Raw genomic sequence first — 15,047 nt, forward strand, 5'->3', positions numbered from 1 at the left:
ATGGCAACCAAATTTTAAATATTTAATTCTTTTAATTATTTTATACGACTAAAAATAATCTTACGAAAAAAGAAGGATTAATGGCCTTAATTTAATAACGAAAAGAACATTCTTCTCTAGGACGGATGGTTGCAGTGATAGTTAATATTAACTTTTGAAAGAGAAATAGATTTATACTCAATTGATCTACTGGCTAGAAACCTTTTAAAGAAATACAAAACAAAGCTGCAGGATCTCGAAAGTACTTTTGCTTTTTGTAGGCTTGGCTTGTAGGCGCAGATTTTGTAAGAGCGCTGCGGTTAGTTTGGGTATAGTTTTATAGTGGTTGGTAAGTGCATAAAATATAAAAAATAAAAATACTGATTTAAGCCGGTCAGTGGCGCAGCTTTATAGTTTTAGTCTTGCGAGGGAGCTACAAAAGTCTTCAAGAAAGGTCTTTTTAGTATTAAGAAGGTTTTTAAAAAAAATTTGACATGGTTTCATTTAAAAAGTGATTATTATTAATATTATTTCTATTTACTTAACTGCGATAGTACACTCACTCCTCAATGAGGTCTGGTTGTTAAAAATCGTACGGTGGGCGCTCATCAAAGCTCACTACTTTCCCCTTCATTTATTTTTATCTACAATCACTAAATTATTCCTAGAGGTAATATTAAATGCGTCAAAAGTAGCTTTATATTTATAACACGAAAGAGGAGTTAAACACTACGGGGTGTCGTTAACGGTAGACAAATGGATTTCAAATCTTTTTTATGTCACCACAGAAATCAAACTAGCCTGTCAACTTTAGATTCATCTAAAATGTTACTTTTGTAGCACATCTTTTTTCAATTTTTTTACTAGGGCATTCAGACGGTCTTGTAAAAAGTATATAGTTTCATATGGATTAATCTAACTGCAGAAGTTTGCGTTCTATTGCCGATTTTGTTGTGGAAATCTATGTTTAACTTTGCCTCTATTGCTATGAATCTAGCATGCGCCCCTATCAGCATTTTCATTGGAAACTATTATGTTATATGCGTTAATGCCTAAAAATTTTATGATTTGGGTTTTTAGCGCCTAAACAGATGTTTAAGGCTTTCAGACTGGAGGTGAGGGAGTGGGAGCTATTCTGTTACTTACTTTATATAGAGCGCCTATCATATATTTCTCTTTAAGTTACTTTTGCTTCTATGTTCATGATCATAAAGCGACTAACTTGGCGACAGTGGTGTAAGGTATATTATCAGGGCAAGGTGAAATAAGCGACCTTCAAAGACCGAAAAAGAGTGTTGCGTCAGTGGGAATCGAACCCACGTCCTTGAGTATGCGCGTTAATGCTCTTAACCGCTGAGCTACGATAACTCGATCCGGTATGATGTTTTGTGTAACCTGCTAGTGGCGGCCTCGGAACAGGACAGATTTAACTCTTAATCTGTTGAACGTCCAACAAAAAGAAAAAGGTTATCATTAATATAGGCATAAAGACCTAACAATGGGTATAAATTAAGATCTTAAACCAATCAATGAACATGTCTTCTTTTACGCGTTATACCCTAATTATTTTTATGTACTTCATATATAAATTATTTATTTACATATTGTATCACGTTATACATATTCATTTTATTTTATATATCTCTATAATAATAAATTTGATAAGATGTACCCGCTCAATAAAGAGCGCCTGTATAAAAAAAATACGTGCCACCCTCTATTGTCTAAACATCTGTTGCTGGGCCTTAGGACAAATCATTAGCAAGTGCATTTCTGCGGACGTAATAAAATAAGCTCCAGCGACTTATGACTGGCGCACCTTATTTTTTGCGCAATGAAACGTACAACAACTATCTTAAACGGCCGAAGGTCTTTTTCGGGTATACAACTACTGTTTCTTTTTGAACGTGGTAGTAGGCGTCCAAACCACCAGTGGGTTTAAGAACTTACATACGAACCTAGTATCGGTGCATCCCTCCGATAGTCTCTTAATGCTCTATAAGCTAACTATACTGTTTGTACATCTCTACACATATATGTAACGCGCCCCCTGAAAGTCTTGAGCTAAGTAATTAAATTTAATTCTTTTAAAAATTTAATTTTATAATACAACATAGTCTCCTTTACGAGCGATGCAATAATGTCCAACTCTTTTCTTTTCTACTCTTTTTTTTATAGAAGAGTTGCCACTCATCATCTTTCCATGGAGCACATGAGGTCTGCAAAGAGAAAAAGTCGCTGGAGGACAGATAAGGAAAGTCAATGGGTACGGAACCAATCCAAACGTGTTTATGCGATTATGTCATCGTAATTATCGGCTTGTGACACGGTGCATTGTCTGCCTTGATGAAAGAGCACCGATTAGAATTCCCCCTCAATCAAACCAGTAGTATTATTAATATTCGCGGCCTTCCTTTTTCATAAGTAGTCGACTTTCCATTAGTATTTTTATCCCAGTGCTATAAATTGCATCAAAAAAACCTTTTTGTTTCGCTTAAGCAGCTCCGAAAATTTCGAATCTTCAACGCATTCTTGTTTTTGGCCCACAGTGAGCAAACGCGGTACCCATTTGCAATTAAAGGTTTCTCACGTCCAAATTTCGAGCAAAATATAGTTTATACATTTCATAAGTACTTTGCGATGTCAGCTAACTCACACGACTTCGTTCTGCAGCATTTGTGCTAGTAAGGCCTGTTTTAATCAACTAACAAAATGAAATCGTTGTTTTCGAAGAAGCGGGATCCCTTATAACACTTTTCAAGCCATTGCTGAGCTTAAAAGGTATTTTTCTCATTAAAAAACAATGCTTAATCAACACACGAAATTCGGTTTCTCTATTATTTTAACAATAACAAAGGTTAAGTCACTAAAAAAAATTGCGATATCACGAATACTAATAAATGGGACATCAATTTTGGCACCTATCACTTAAAGACTGATGCTAATGGGGAGCGGTAAGGGTTCTTGATGGAGGGGCCATCTTTGGGTCAGCCGCGAGGCTTTTCAGGCGACGTGTTATGTATGTATATATAAAAATGTATATGAACTCTTAAAAACTGAGTACGAACTACGTAAAAAAGTTTACTAGAAAAACTATGCAATTTACGCTCGAATTTACCGAGCATCAGCACAATTCTTCAATGAAAGCAAACAAGTGCTCTTGGCCCCTCTCCTTCTTGCTTGTTTTTTTTTTTTTATGAACTCACACATATAAGAATAGTTATAGTATTCTCATGTAACACAAATGACTAAAAATTAAAACTTGATTAGCGAATAACGAATGGGGAAATTAACATTTGAGTATTACGCCTAGACTTCATAATCCTATAGCTACAAGTTGACTTACTATGTATCACAAAATTCTTATCGAAGGAAACTCTGTTGCTGGGCATTTACAATTAGCAAAACTAAATTACATCTTTTGCAAGGCTTACTGCATAGCACTGAGCAATAGCTTCAAAAAATCATTGACTATTATTTTAACTTAACCTAATAATAACATTTTTTTCACTGACAAAAATGCATAACGTCATTAATTGCGGCGAAAACAAAAGACTGACGCCTATTGACATAACCTATATGAATACAGCTTAATTATTTCATCATATAACGTATGCTAATTGTACTATATAGGCTTATATACTTACAGTTATTAAAGCAAAACATGTTAAATTTTAAATTTTAATATAAACTAAGTACAACTTTTAGCAATAATGATTTTTAAATGAACTTTCAAAAAGATAACTTTGTAAAAAGTAAATTTTTACGATAAAATTCGCGCAGCGGGGAATGTCGGAAGGGCTCGCCGGCCTCATTCCATATACATACTAGTTACTAGCACTGTCTATGATAGTGCTAGTACCCCACATAAGACGAACCTACATAGAAACTAGCGCCCCCTCACGCAGAGGTCGAACCGAGCCAAGAAGTAAAGGCAGAACCCCAAAGAAGCCCACCCAGCCCAAAGCTGGCTTTTAATCGATTCACTTCAGAAGACTGTGGGAAAGTATAACTTCTCCTCCATACTGAGCAAGTTGGAGTAATTATTCGCTTCATCCTTTTTTAAGTGAGCCATCATTTTAAATTAAAATCATAAAAAGTAAATATTTAAGGACGTTAGTCTGGTTAACACTTAACTAAAAGCTCGAACATTTTTTTAACTTAGTGATAGTTGTGACTGTTTCCATTTAAGAGTTGCATTTGATCTTTCCAGGTGCTTGCATGCCGCGGATATGGTGGGCTTTATAGTTATTTAAAAACCTCTTTATTATACTTTTAACTACTTCTGCTACAAAAGTATAAAAGCTAAAAAATAAGAACTTACAACTATCCAATTAAAGAAGACAAAAAATCGTCAGAAATCAATTTTCTCTTCGAAAGAACCCATTATTTTCGCAAAAGTGTTAATTTACGAATACCTTTATATATAGTTTTTTGTTCTCTAAGTGCAAGTTCGCCTTTAATGTGCTAAATTATTTAACAGATTATTATATACCATTGAATTTAAAAAAGAAAACAGTACTTACGCAGGAATAATAAGGTAAGTTTTAAATTAAAAAATTTTGCTTTAAAGATGGAATGCATAGTTAAGTTAGGGCAAAGTGCTTAGGTCTTTCAAAATTGGTAAAATACAGCCGTCGTATGTGATTATAGTAAATAATAATTTATTGGAACTCTGCTGGCTAGGTAGAAGGTTTTGCGATATTTCAATGTTTTGTAATAAATATTAACCTTACTAACTCGGTACAGATGCAAATTTTTTTTATAATCCACGGAGCAATATGCACAGTCTCAGAAACAAATTTTCTAAAATTGGTAATACATTAAAGTGTCTTATTAAAGAATAGACGCAAGCGAAGGCTAATACATGAGTGTAAGTTTACAGGCATATATAAAGAAGTAGTTTATCCTTAACCTTAACCTTAACCTAACCCGTTTTTGAGGTTTTACTTGCTGGGTAGTATAGTTCAAGCGAGCTTCCCACTCAAGCTTGTGGTCAAAAATCACTTATAAATCCTAGCCTACCAGCACCAGAGAGGATCTCTCCGGGAGATATTTCATTCTACGCGAGAGCCTATGGCCTTACATTTTGTCGGATTAAGTTTAAGTTTTTTGCCCGTTATTAAATTAGGTAGATCTTGCATTTTTAATAGCCAACGCACTCTATTTAGAACTTGGATAAACGTTGTCATTAGCGTATTTCGAAAGAATAGTGAGGACAGTATAAGGCATGAAGGACAAAAGGGGATGTCTATCTTAACCCTGATCTTTCTCTCTTTTAATAAAACTTAGTTATTTCGTATTAAGTTTCTAAAAGAATATAATTATTTACCTTTAAAGATTATATTTTCCTACCATGTGTTACTTAATGTTTTCGTTACCTGTGAAAACAAAAGTTGTAGCTTTTTCTTTATTAGATGCCATAGTAACGTACTCAGAGAGTCTTAACTATTTTTGTGGTTTTAGGCTGTTTTGAAAACCGAACTGTACATTAAAGGGTATAAACTTTTTTTCCCCAAAGTTCGCAATTTTATTTAAAATAAGCCCTTCAGCTTTCTAGGGAAGATAGCAAGCTTATAGGGGCGTTAACTCTTAAGCGAGTAACAAAGGGTGGTAATTTTGAAGGTTACCACAACTTAATCATTTCCAGCTTTCTGGCAACGTTGTTACAATAAAACATCATATTCATCAATTTATTATAAACAAGTTCTTTACTCATCAGATTAGTTATATCGTCCGAACCGCTTACTTTTTTGATGGTAAGTATACTTATTACAATTTCTTCCAGTGTGGTGCGCTAGCGAGCATCGAATGTCCATTCTTTATTACAAACGGAAGTAGTAAAATTAAAAAAGTTAAACTGAATTTGAGGTGATTTCTAAGGTATAATGCAAACATAGTCTTATTTAACAAAAAGATAATTATTTCTTTTAGCCACCGCCTTTTTTTGATATAAAGGTGATGATTAAACTTAAAAGCACAAACCATTTGCTAAGCCGCACCAATTTTTTTCCAATGAGGGCTAATTAACCCTCAATTAATAATTTTTATTTCCCTTTTGCTCATTTTTCACCGCTTCCAGGCTCTCCTAAAAGCTAAAAAAAGTTTTATATAAAAAATTTAGCCATTAGATAAATGCCGTGCTTAGGCAGTATGTGGCCTCCAGTCCTATTTCCACCCTGAAGGATATGTTTATTCGTTCCTTAAGTTTCTTTGCACTTTCTTCTTCGCCCTTTTACAACCGGCTGTTACTCTCTTTAAAGTTGCGACTTTACTGAATTTAAGTTCTTTTTACTATATAAACTCTATTTGGGCCACAACTTATTTATGAGTTATATGAAAAATTTGGTTCATCCTTCTTATTCTACGACTCTCCCTGTAAGTAGAATCAAGAAGATTATGAAAAGGGATGTCCACGCTCCTTTAGTTTCGCAGGAAGGCTGCTTTGTTATAGCCAAGTCCGTGGTACTTTCACTAACAAAACCTACAGTTATTCCGGGTCAACCTAGAGTCCTTTAAAAAGTTTTTATTGGCTTACAACTACTAAGTTTACTTCTTATTCCAAAATATTTTTATTGATTTGTTTCAAAACTTACTAAAACATTTAAAAAAAAATTGATTTTTTTTAGGAGTGTTTTGTGGCGTACCTTGCTACGGAAGGATACGAGCGCGCCCAGTGCGATAAACGGAAAACTGTTCAATATAATGATTTAGGTTAATCTTAAATTATATATATTTTGTTTACTTTTTTTAAAAAACTTAATTAGCTACTTGTGTATTTGAAGATAGCTCGCTTGCGTTTTTGGACGGTAATTATATTTTTTTTACATATATTTAATTGTCTATCTATGTCTCAAGTATGCATTAGTATAAAATTATTTTGTAGATTGTAAACTTAATTCTAATAAATTTAGCGTTTATTTTAAATTTTTTTATTATTTATAAAATAAACTACTTTTATTGGTGCTACAAAACTGTTTAAAAAATTTTATCAAAGAAATATTATTTTTTTTCAGAAGCACTTCCTTTTCGCCAAACTTCTGCCTTTAAAAGAAGAAGCACTTCTCGTTCAAACGTTTCTAAGAAAGGCAAAGAAGAAGAGAGTGAAGGAGATTTTGATGAAGGAAGAAATGTTACGCTTGAAGATTTATAGTCTTTAGTATTTAAATTCGATTGGCACATGTTATTTTTTAAGAAGTTAAAGTTTAGATGTAAACAGCGTTTTATAGAAATTGATTTCTTTTGATTAAATATAATAAAATTATATTTTTGAAAATTCTTGATTTTTTTAGTTAAATTTTCTTAATTAGCGTTTGAATGAGTTTATGATTTCGGAAGATTTATAGTAATTAAACTGTTAAGTGTTACTTAGTTAGAAATCTTGACATAAAATAATTATAAATTTATATAAAATTCAGATTTTATTTTTAAATTCGTGCAAAATAAAGTTTAAAGGCAGATTTTTAGAGATAATACAACTTTTATTGTTCAGAAGTAAAAGTTTAAATGTAATAAAGGTTTTAAAAATAGTTATTTTATTAAAATTTCTATATAAATATTTATATAACATAGAGTTTAAATAAATTTTAATTTGAAAGAATTTTAGAGTTATGAATTTTTTTGTTTACGAGTTATTTGTAATAACTTTTATTTAAGATTTTAAGTTAATTTTTTTAAAAAAAATTCACCAAATTTTTTAATTATTTATAAAATATAGAAGTGGATTTATAAAAAAATACTTTCAGGAGTCAAAGTTTATATATAATAAGCGCTCTATAGAAATTGATTAATTTTTTGATTAAAAGTAGTAATAAAAGAAATAATTTTTTAAAAATTTATTAAGTTACTACTAAAATTACTTATATATTACATTTGAGGAATTAATAAGTTGGATTTAAAAAGTTAAAAAAAATATCCAGAAATTAAAGTTTGGATATATGTAGCTTTTTCAGAAAATTGATTAACTTCAAATTAAATTTATAAAAATAAAATTACTTTTAAATGTTGAAGTTTATATATAATAAGCGTTTTACAGCAATTGATAATTTTTTGATTAAAAGTATTAATATAATTATTAAATTTTATCAAGTCGCTATGTAAAGTACTATTATAAAATGTATGAGTGAATTTTTGAGTTTATAACTTATAAATTCAAAAAAAATTATTTTTCATAAATCAAAATTTAAATGTAATTAGCGTTTCTTAGAAATTGATTTACTTTTGATTAAAAATAATAATAAAATTTTTTTTAACATTCTTCAATTTCTTTTTAGTTTTATATAGTATTAAGTCTGCTAAAATTTATAAAACTTTATTTTTTAGAAATTAAAGTTTAAATATGATAAGTATTCCTCAAAAGTCCATTTACTTTTAATTGACTTTTGATGAAAAAAAATAGTAAAATCATATTTTTAGTTTTTGTTAGAATCTATGTAAATTTAAACAGAATATAGAGTTTGAGTAAATTTTTTTTTAAAAGCTTTAAAAAGTTATGAACATTTTTATTGTTTAGAAAAGTTAAAGTATAGATATAGTTTATCGTTCGTCAAAAACTTATTACCTTTTTAAAAAATCGATGTTAAAGTTATTTTTAAAAATTTTAAAATTTTAAAATATAGAGTTTGAGGGAATTTTAAGTTGGAAGCTTTATAAAATTTTTTAATAATTTTTTTTTTAAAAGTTAAAGTTAAGAAAGCATAAACCTTTTTTTAAATTTAATTAAATTTAATATATTTGCTTTAAAAAAAAATATTGGATTCTATTTAAATTTAATATATAGAGTTTGAGCGAAATTAAAAAACTTTATTGCTCAGAAGTTATAGTTAAATATAATAAGCGTTCTTAAGAAGTCGGTTAACTTTTATTTAAATATAATGTTTTTTTATGAAAATTTTTTTGAATATCGATTTAAATTTATAAAATGCAGAGTTTGAGTAAATTTTTCAATGGAAAATTTACAGAGTTATTAAAACTTTTTTGTTGGAAAATTAAGTTTAGATATTAATAGCATTCTTTAGAAATCGCATAACTTTTAAATAAAGTTAATAATAAAGTTATTTGTTGAAATTCTCTAAATTTTAAATTTATACGTTAAGGAGCTTGAGTAAAAAAATTTTAAGATTTATAAAGTCAATAAATATTAATTTAAAAGTCATGTATTCTTAAGATGTTTAGTTTTAATTAGCGTCCTTCTAATTTTGTTTAAAATTAAAGTGAAATTAACAAAAAAGTTGTTCTTTCTTTATTTTTTAAATTTTTTTTGGTATATATTATGTATATATACAATATAGTGTTTAAATAATTTTTTATTCATAAGGATTTATAAAGTTATTAAAAATTGAATAGAGTGACACGTATTATTTCTCAAGAAGCTAAGTTTGTAAAAAGATCTTTTAAACATCGATGACATAAAAATATTAATAAAGTTTTTGTTAACTTCTTTAGGTTCCTATATAACATACCATAAGAAGTTTAAGGAAATATTAAATTTTAAAAATTTATCATTTAAAAAAATTGAATATTTGTGTTATCACTTAAGAAGTTCAAGTTTAGCTAAAAAAAAAATTAGCGATCCTCTTAGGAATGATAATCATTTGTTACAAATAGAGTTCTGGTGAATTTGATTAGTTTTAAAATAATAAAAAAATTTTGTAGGCTTGTTTTGTTATAATAATTAAAATCCATTAATTTTTGAATAAAATTAATAAGCTATATTTTGTACCTTTTTCTACATTTCTTTCAGTATACAAATATTCTAATATAGCTTCTTAAATTATTGTTAGCGTTTTCAAAATGTAAGTGCAACACTTTGTAAGTTTATTTTTTGTTGCTTTAAAAAAATTAGATTAGTAAGAAACCTTGTTTTCAGACATCACTGTGTTATCGTTAATTATTAATGACTAAATGCAGCAAAGGACACAAAAAAACCCACTATCTACTCTAAAATAAAATTAGTAAACGGGCTAATAAGTTTTTTTGTACGTAAAAGTAATGTGGCATTATTCCTTTCCAACGTTCTTAAGCTGTTTAAGAAACGTTTTTTATCGTTATAGTTAAAATAGCTACGCTCTACCGGATCTCCGTATAATTTTTTATATTATAACTTAAACATTGTTCTGAAAAAATTCCCTAAAAAGCTTTAATTAAAAAATACTTAAAAAAAGTAATAAATTTATTTAACATACATAAGATAAGGGCCTTTTCGCCCTAATATCCTATTAATTTTTCTTTATTTTAATGTTGATTCGATCAAATTTTATTTCTTCTGTTTTAGTTTTCGTTAATGATAACATCCAATAGAAAACATTCAATTTACTATTTTATTATGTCCTTACTTGAGACCATTTCTTTAATAAGTTAATTAGTAGTCCTTAAAATTATATATTCTGTCGGTAAAAATAAAGTATAGGTATAGCATAAAATAAAAACTTTGAGCTTCGTATACTTTTCTTCAATATTTTTAACTTCTGGTATTACTTTAATAATAGAATTGAATAAAATACATGAAAGCTATAAGCCTGTTTAGTTAAATTTTACGCAAAAAATTAATTTTACTAAAATATTTACTTCTTGTCATTAATACTTTATAACTTCCTTATTGTTTCTTAAATATATATATTAGTCTTTACTATACACTAATTTTTAGAAAATGTTGAGTCGACTCAAATCTAAAGATGATGAAAGGCAAGCATAATTTCCATTCTGATAATTCCACTTTTTTTATATATATATTTGCTATACCTATAAAAATAAATTTATAGCTATTCTCTGGTGTTAAAGCAACTCCTTAGCGAAGATGGCAACCGCTTTTGTGCGGACTGCTTTCAAAGAGGTTTTATAATTTTTTTAAAACTACTTAATCAGAAAAAAAAACTCGTTTTTAAAACTATTTTCCTATAATAATAATATAATAATTAAATTTCAGGTCCTCTTTGGGCCTCTTTGAATTTAGGAGTTTTTTTATGCTTGAGATGCGCTGGAATTCATAGACAACTCGGTGCCTTTGCGACGGCTTGAACTACTGAAAATAAATTTTATTATTTATTAATTACAGGTGTTCATATTTCTCGTATTAAATCTTGTACTCTTGACAAGTGGACACGCGAACAAATTGAATCTTTCAAAAGTAAAGGTATCAAAAAAAAATTACATTTTTATTTTTTAGCATTTGTTTAAAAGAATTACTATATAATTTAAATTTTTAATAAGAAAATCATTGGTATATTTTAAAATAACTAATTTTTTTCTAATTTTTATATAAAATTTAATAAGGAGGTAATAAAGTAGTTAACTCTGCATACGAGGCCACCTTGGACAATTCTTTTCTGCGCCCAACTACTGAGAAGTTTTTATAAATTTAAAAAATTATAATCTTTCAGTAAATTAAAAAGAAAATTTACCACAGAGAAATTGAACTTTTTATAAAAGCCAAATACCAAACTAAAACTTACTACAAAGAAGAAACATTGGATGTAGTACTTTTCAATTTATTACTAAATTTTGTTATTTTGCGTTATTATAACCAATAAGTATTTTTTATTTAGATTATTGAAATATTTATCAAAATAGTAAATTTATAATTATACATTTTATTAGATTTTTAATAAAAGTGGCAATAAAATTTAATTTTTAAAAATTTATGTAATTTACTAATATAGTAGTTTATAATAACTATAATAAAATTTGTTTATTTTTTTATAATATAAGTTCTTGCAAATTACTCCTTTTTGAAACTGTCAAAAGCTTTCAAGTTCTTTATTTTTTTAAAACTTATGCTTAATTTAAATATATTTTTTTCTTAATATAAAATATTTTTTAAAATTTTAAATTAAATTTTTTTTTAAAAAGTCTTTAACTTTTTATTCAGAGCTGAATTTAATTAATTTTCAACAGATTTGCTTCTTAGAATGCAAGAATCAGCTTTTCTTATGCTATTAATAATAATCTTTTTTATTTTCTTACAAGTTTTAAGTTTTTTTTAATTTAATTTTTTATAAAAACAAAATTTCGAAGGAGAAGACATCTGAATGTTTAATAATTAATAACGTTGAAGAAGAAACTTTTGGTAGCTTTATTGGAAGTTCTAATCAATTCGAATTACAAAAGTAAGTTGTTTATTATTATTATTATTATGAAAAACTTAATAGCCTTATAGTAAAAAGTTATATAAAGAAATTTAAATTTTTTACTTCTAAAATAAAAAAAGCCTTTATAAATTTCTTATTAATTTATTTTTTTAAAAAAATCAATTTATATTATAAATATTTTTGTCTTATTTCACTTTATAATTATAAATATAAAGATTTACTTTATTAAAAAAAGGAGAATAAATTTCTATTAAAAGTTTTGTTTTCTTAATTTACTTAATTTATACTTTTATATTATTTAAAACTTTATATATATATATTTTTAAGGTTTATTAATTTTTTAAAAGTATTATAATTTTTTTTATTATATCTGTTAAGTTATTATAAATTTTATATAATAATAATTAATTTATTTATTTATAATGTTATTGAATTTATTTATTTACACATTTATAAATTAATATTATTTCTTTATTATTTTATGTTTACATTTTATTATTACAATTTTTTTTGCTTTCATCTTTACTCTGTACACTTCTCATTATTATTATATGTGAAAATAAACGTTTTAAATGTAAATTTATATTAAGTGATGTTTTTGCCCTTGCTTTTCACACGTGTTGTATTGCTAATAAAATTTTTATAAACAAAATAATATTAACATTAAAATTTAGGGGACCCGAAAAATTTCAGGAAACATCCTTAAAAACCAAAGTAGACGTGATTGGTTAAAAAATTTTATGTTACATCGTTTTATAATGAATGTGAATGATTAATAAAAATGTATAATATTAATATTTTAATAATTTTCTAGAGGTTTTTGTTTATTTCTTTATAAAATATATTTAAAGTTTTATAATTGTACCTTTTTATTTTTATTTTATAAAATTATTTTAAATTCAAAATCTTAAATATAGATTTTAATGAAAGTAACTTAAAAAAAACCGAAAGTTGTTCAACGTTTGAGTTGGATATGAATATTAGCGGGTGTTCTCATAAACAACAGTTATTATTATATTAATATTTTATTAAGTTTATTATTATTATTATTTTTTAGGGACTTACCTCAAATCGTTCCACTAGGTTTCTTTATTATTTTTTTATTATTTTTAGACTATTTTATATATATAAATAGAAAATATTAAGCAAACTATAAAGTAAAAAAAATGTTTATAGAAAAATAACTTTTTTTTGATGAATTACAACTTTTTTATTAGTAGTTTAGTAGTTTTTTAAAGCTAATAATGTTTATCGCATGTTATTATTATATTTCTAGTTTCTTTAATTAGTTATAGTATTTTTTAATCCATTTAATATTAATACTTATAAATTTTTTATTATTATCTTATCGTGCTTATGAGTTTATTAAATAACGAATCATTATGCTCAAAAATTTTATAACATTCATTGTCGGTTGTGTTAGTGGAGCTTTGATTAAAGTTTTCGTTCCACCATTGGCTCGTTTTTCCGTAGCTGGCAGAACACGTCTTTGTTTACCACGTGATAGATAGATACACTTTATTATAGATACAAAAATTATATTAATAAAATCTCTACGTTTTATTGGTAAAATTTTTACTATGAAAATTTTATAATTAACTTCTACTAATAATAATATTTCTTTATACAGAAAAGAAAGATTCCTCTTTCATAGTAACTGGAGCCTTCAATATGGTGAAGAAGTTTATTAATAAAATAATTTATTGTTGTTAAGTATATTTAATGTTATGAATATATAAAAACTTTGATATTAGTTATTACGAAATTAATTTTTTTTTCTTTTTTTTACCTTTTACTTTAATGGTAATTAAGTAATATAAATGTGCTAATTTAATGACTAAAATGTCACGAATAGAACAATAAATTTTTAAAAAATTGTGGATTTCATATTTTTTAAATACGTGTAAAGACAGATTTTAGTTTTTTTATTAATGAAATAATAAATACAAATATAAAAAATAATATCAATTAATATAATAAATATTTAAAAATTAATAGATAAAAATGTTTAAAAATTAATAATACCATAATCAAAATATAAAAATATTTAAAATTTTATTACTGAAAAAAGGGTAAAGCTGACGAGCGTTCGAGCGGCGGTAGAGAAGAATTTTTACTTCAAGGCATAAACTTGTATTGCTTAACCATAAGAAAATTTTATAACAAAATCTAACTACTTACCAAAAGCGCTAAAAAAGACCAGCTCCTATTTAACGCCGATGATTTTAAAGACGTCGCTTCCGCGGGCCGCTGCGAGGAAAAAAAGTTTCTTTTACAGCTTTTGAGTACATTTTTATATATTCTTACAAAAAATTTCTACGTTTAAAGATTCCAGCATAGTAATCTTCTTGAAGATGATTTTTTCCAGCAAAACTTGGAACAAGAGACAAAAGGATTTCTTGAACAAGAGCAGCAAAGTTTCTCAAAAGACGGAATATTATCGCTGTTTGACGGGAAATCCAGTTATTCTTACGGGCAAAACATATCCTGCTTGCGTTCTTCAGCCATTATTCCTGAAAGAAAGCCTCAAGAGCTGGACTTCCAGAGCCTTCTTCCAGCCGTTCAAGAACCTTCTTATAAAACTTCTTCGAATTTGCAACAGAGTGATAAAAAAAGATCCACTTACGACGAGCATTTTGCCAATCTCCTTCCGAAAAATTTTTCAACTAATATTTGTTAAAATTTTTTTTAAATAAAGCATTTTTCTTTCTAGTGGTTTTTTTAGTTTTCCGCTGCACCTGATGTTTTCTTTTTTTCTGTTTTTAGCTATACTAATTTATGTAGTGAATAGTGAAAACTTTGTTGTAACAGATGGATCCGCACGCCCTGGTAAAAATTGATGCTACTTTCCGAGGCCCCCTGACTGAAATTTAAAGCGAAATGCCGGTAAAATATTCGAAACGTTAACGCAAGAATGGCCTCTAAAATAATTTGCAACTCTCTACTTGGATTAATTAGTAAAGCACTCGCAACCCGTCAGAA

General features: G+C 27.1%; 1 protein-coding gene and 3 long non-coding RNA genes across 4 annotated transcripts; 2 read left to right on the forward strand and 2 right to left on the reverse strand.

The window, feature by feature from the left end:
• Positions 1–226: 226 nt before the first annotated feature.
• On the reverse strand, positions 227–621 carry LOC135145756 (uncharacterized). The gene is made up of 3 exons (XR_010283551.1): positions 526–621; positions 361–435; positions 227–293 (listed from the first exon to the last, which is right to left on the reverse strand). It is a non-coding gene; the product is annotated as an uncharacterized LOC135145756 (long non-coding RNA).
• Positions 622–2,141: 1,520 nt separating this feature from the next.
• Positions 2,142–3,087, reverse strand: LOC135145760 (uncharacterized). Its single transcript, XR_010283553.1, has 3 exons — positions 2,901–3,087; positions 2,461–2,813; positions 2,142–2,392 (listed from the first exon to the last, which is right to left on the reverse strand). It is a non-coding gene; the product is annotated as an uncharacterized LOC135145760 (long non-coding RNA).
• A 3,046-nt stretch (positions 3,088–6,133) lies between these two features.
• Positions 6,134–7,175, forward strand: LOC135145767 (uncharacterized). The gene is made up of 4 exons (XR_010283558.1): positions 6,134–6,444; positions 6,609–6,693; positions 6,747–6,788; positions 6,996–7,175. It is a non-coding gene; the product is annotated as an uncharacterized LOC135145767 (long non-coding RNA).
• Positions 7,176–10,744: 3,569 nt separating this feature from the next.
• Positions 10,745–14,745, forward strand: LOC135145745 (uncharacterized). Its single transcript, XM_064077892.1, has 13 exons — positions 10,745–10,810; positions 10,904–10,975; positions 11,033–11,110; positions 11,251–11,323; positions 11,384–11,450; positions 11,992–12,083; positions 12,740–12,792; positions 12,983–13,070; positions 13,123–13,148; positions 13,696–13,739; positions 14,137–14,198; positions 14,253–14,330; positions 14,394–14,745. Exons 8-13 carry the CDS (start codon positions 13,039–13,041, stop codon positions 14,743–14,745), a joined length of 594 nt encoding a protein of 197 aa, XP_063933962.1. The 5' UTR covers positions 10,745–10,810; positions 10,904–10,975; positions 11,033–11,110; positions 11,251–11,323; positions 11,384–11,450; positions 11,992–12,083; positions 12,740–12,792; positions 12,983–13,038.
• Positions 14,746–15,047: the final 302 nt, after the last annotated feature.

This window comes from Zophobas morio, unplaced genomic scaffold, assembly GCF_036711695.1.
Source record: "Zophobas morio isolate AGI-343-1 ecotype UQ-CSIRO unplaced genomic scaffold, CSIRO_AGI_Zmor_V1 ptg000179l, whole genome shotgun sequence".
In the NCBI taxonomy this organism is placed as follows: domain Eukaryota; kingdom Metazoa; phylum Arthropoda; class Insecta; order Coleoptera; family Tenebrionidae; genus Zophobas; species Zophobas morio.

Excerpts from the sequence above, each read along its gene's own strand:
- LOC135145745 (XM_064077892.1), top strand. The coding sequence starts at position 13,039 with ATGAATATTAGCGGGTGTTCTCATAAACAACA. Across the intron at positions 13,071-13,122 it reads GGGTGTTCTCATAAACAACA|GGACTTACCTCAAATCGTTC; the intron begins GTTATTATTATA and ends ATTATTTTTTAG. Across the intron at positions 13,740-14,136 it reads TAACTGGAGCCTTCAATATG|GGTAAAGCTGACGAGCGTTC; the intron begins GTGAAGAAGTTT and ends TACTGAAAAAAG.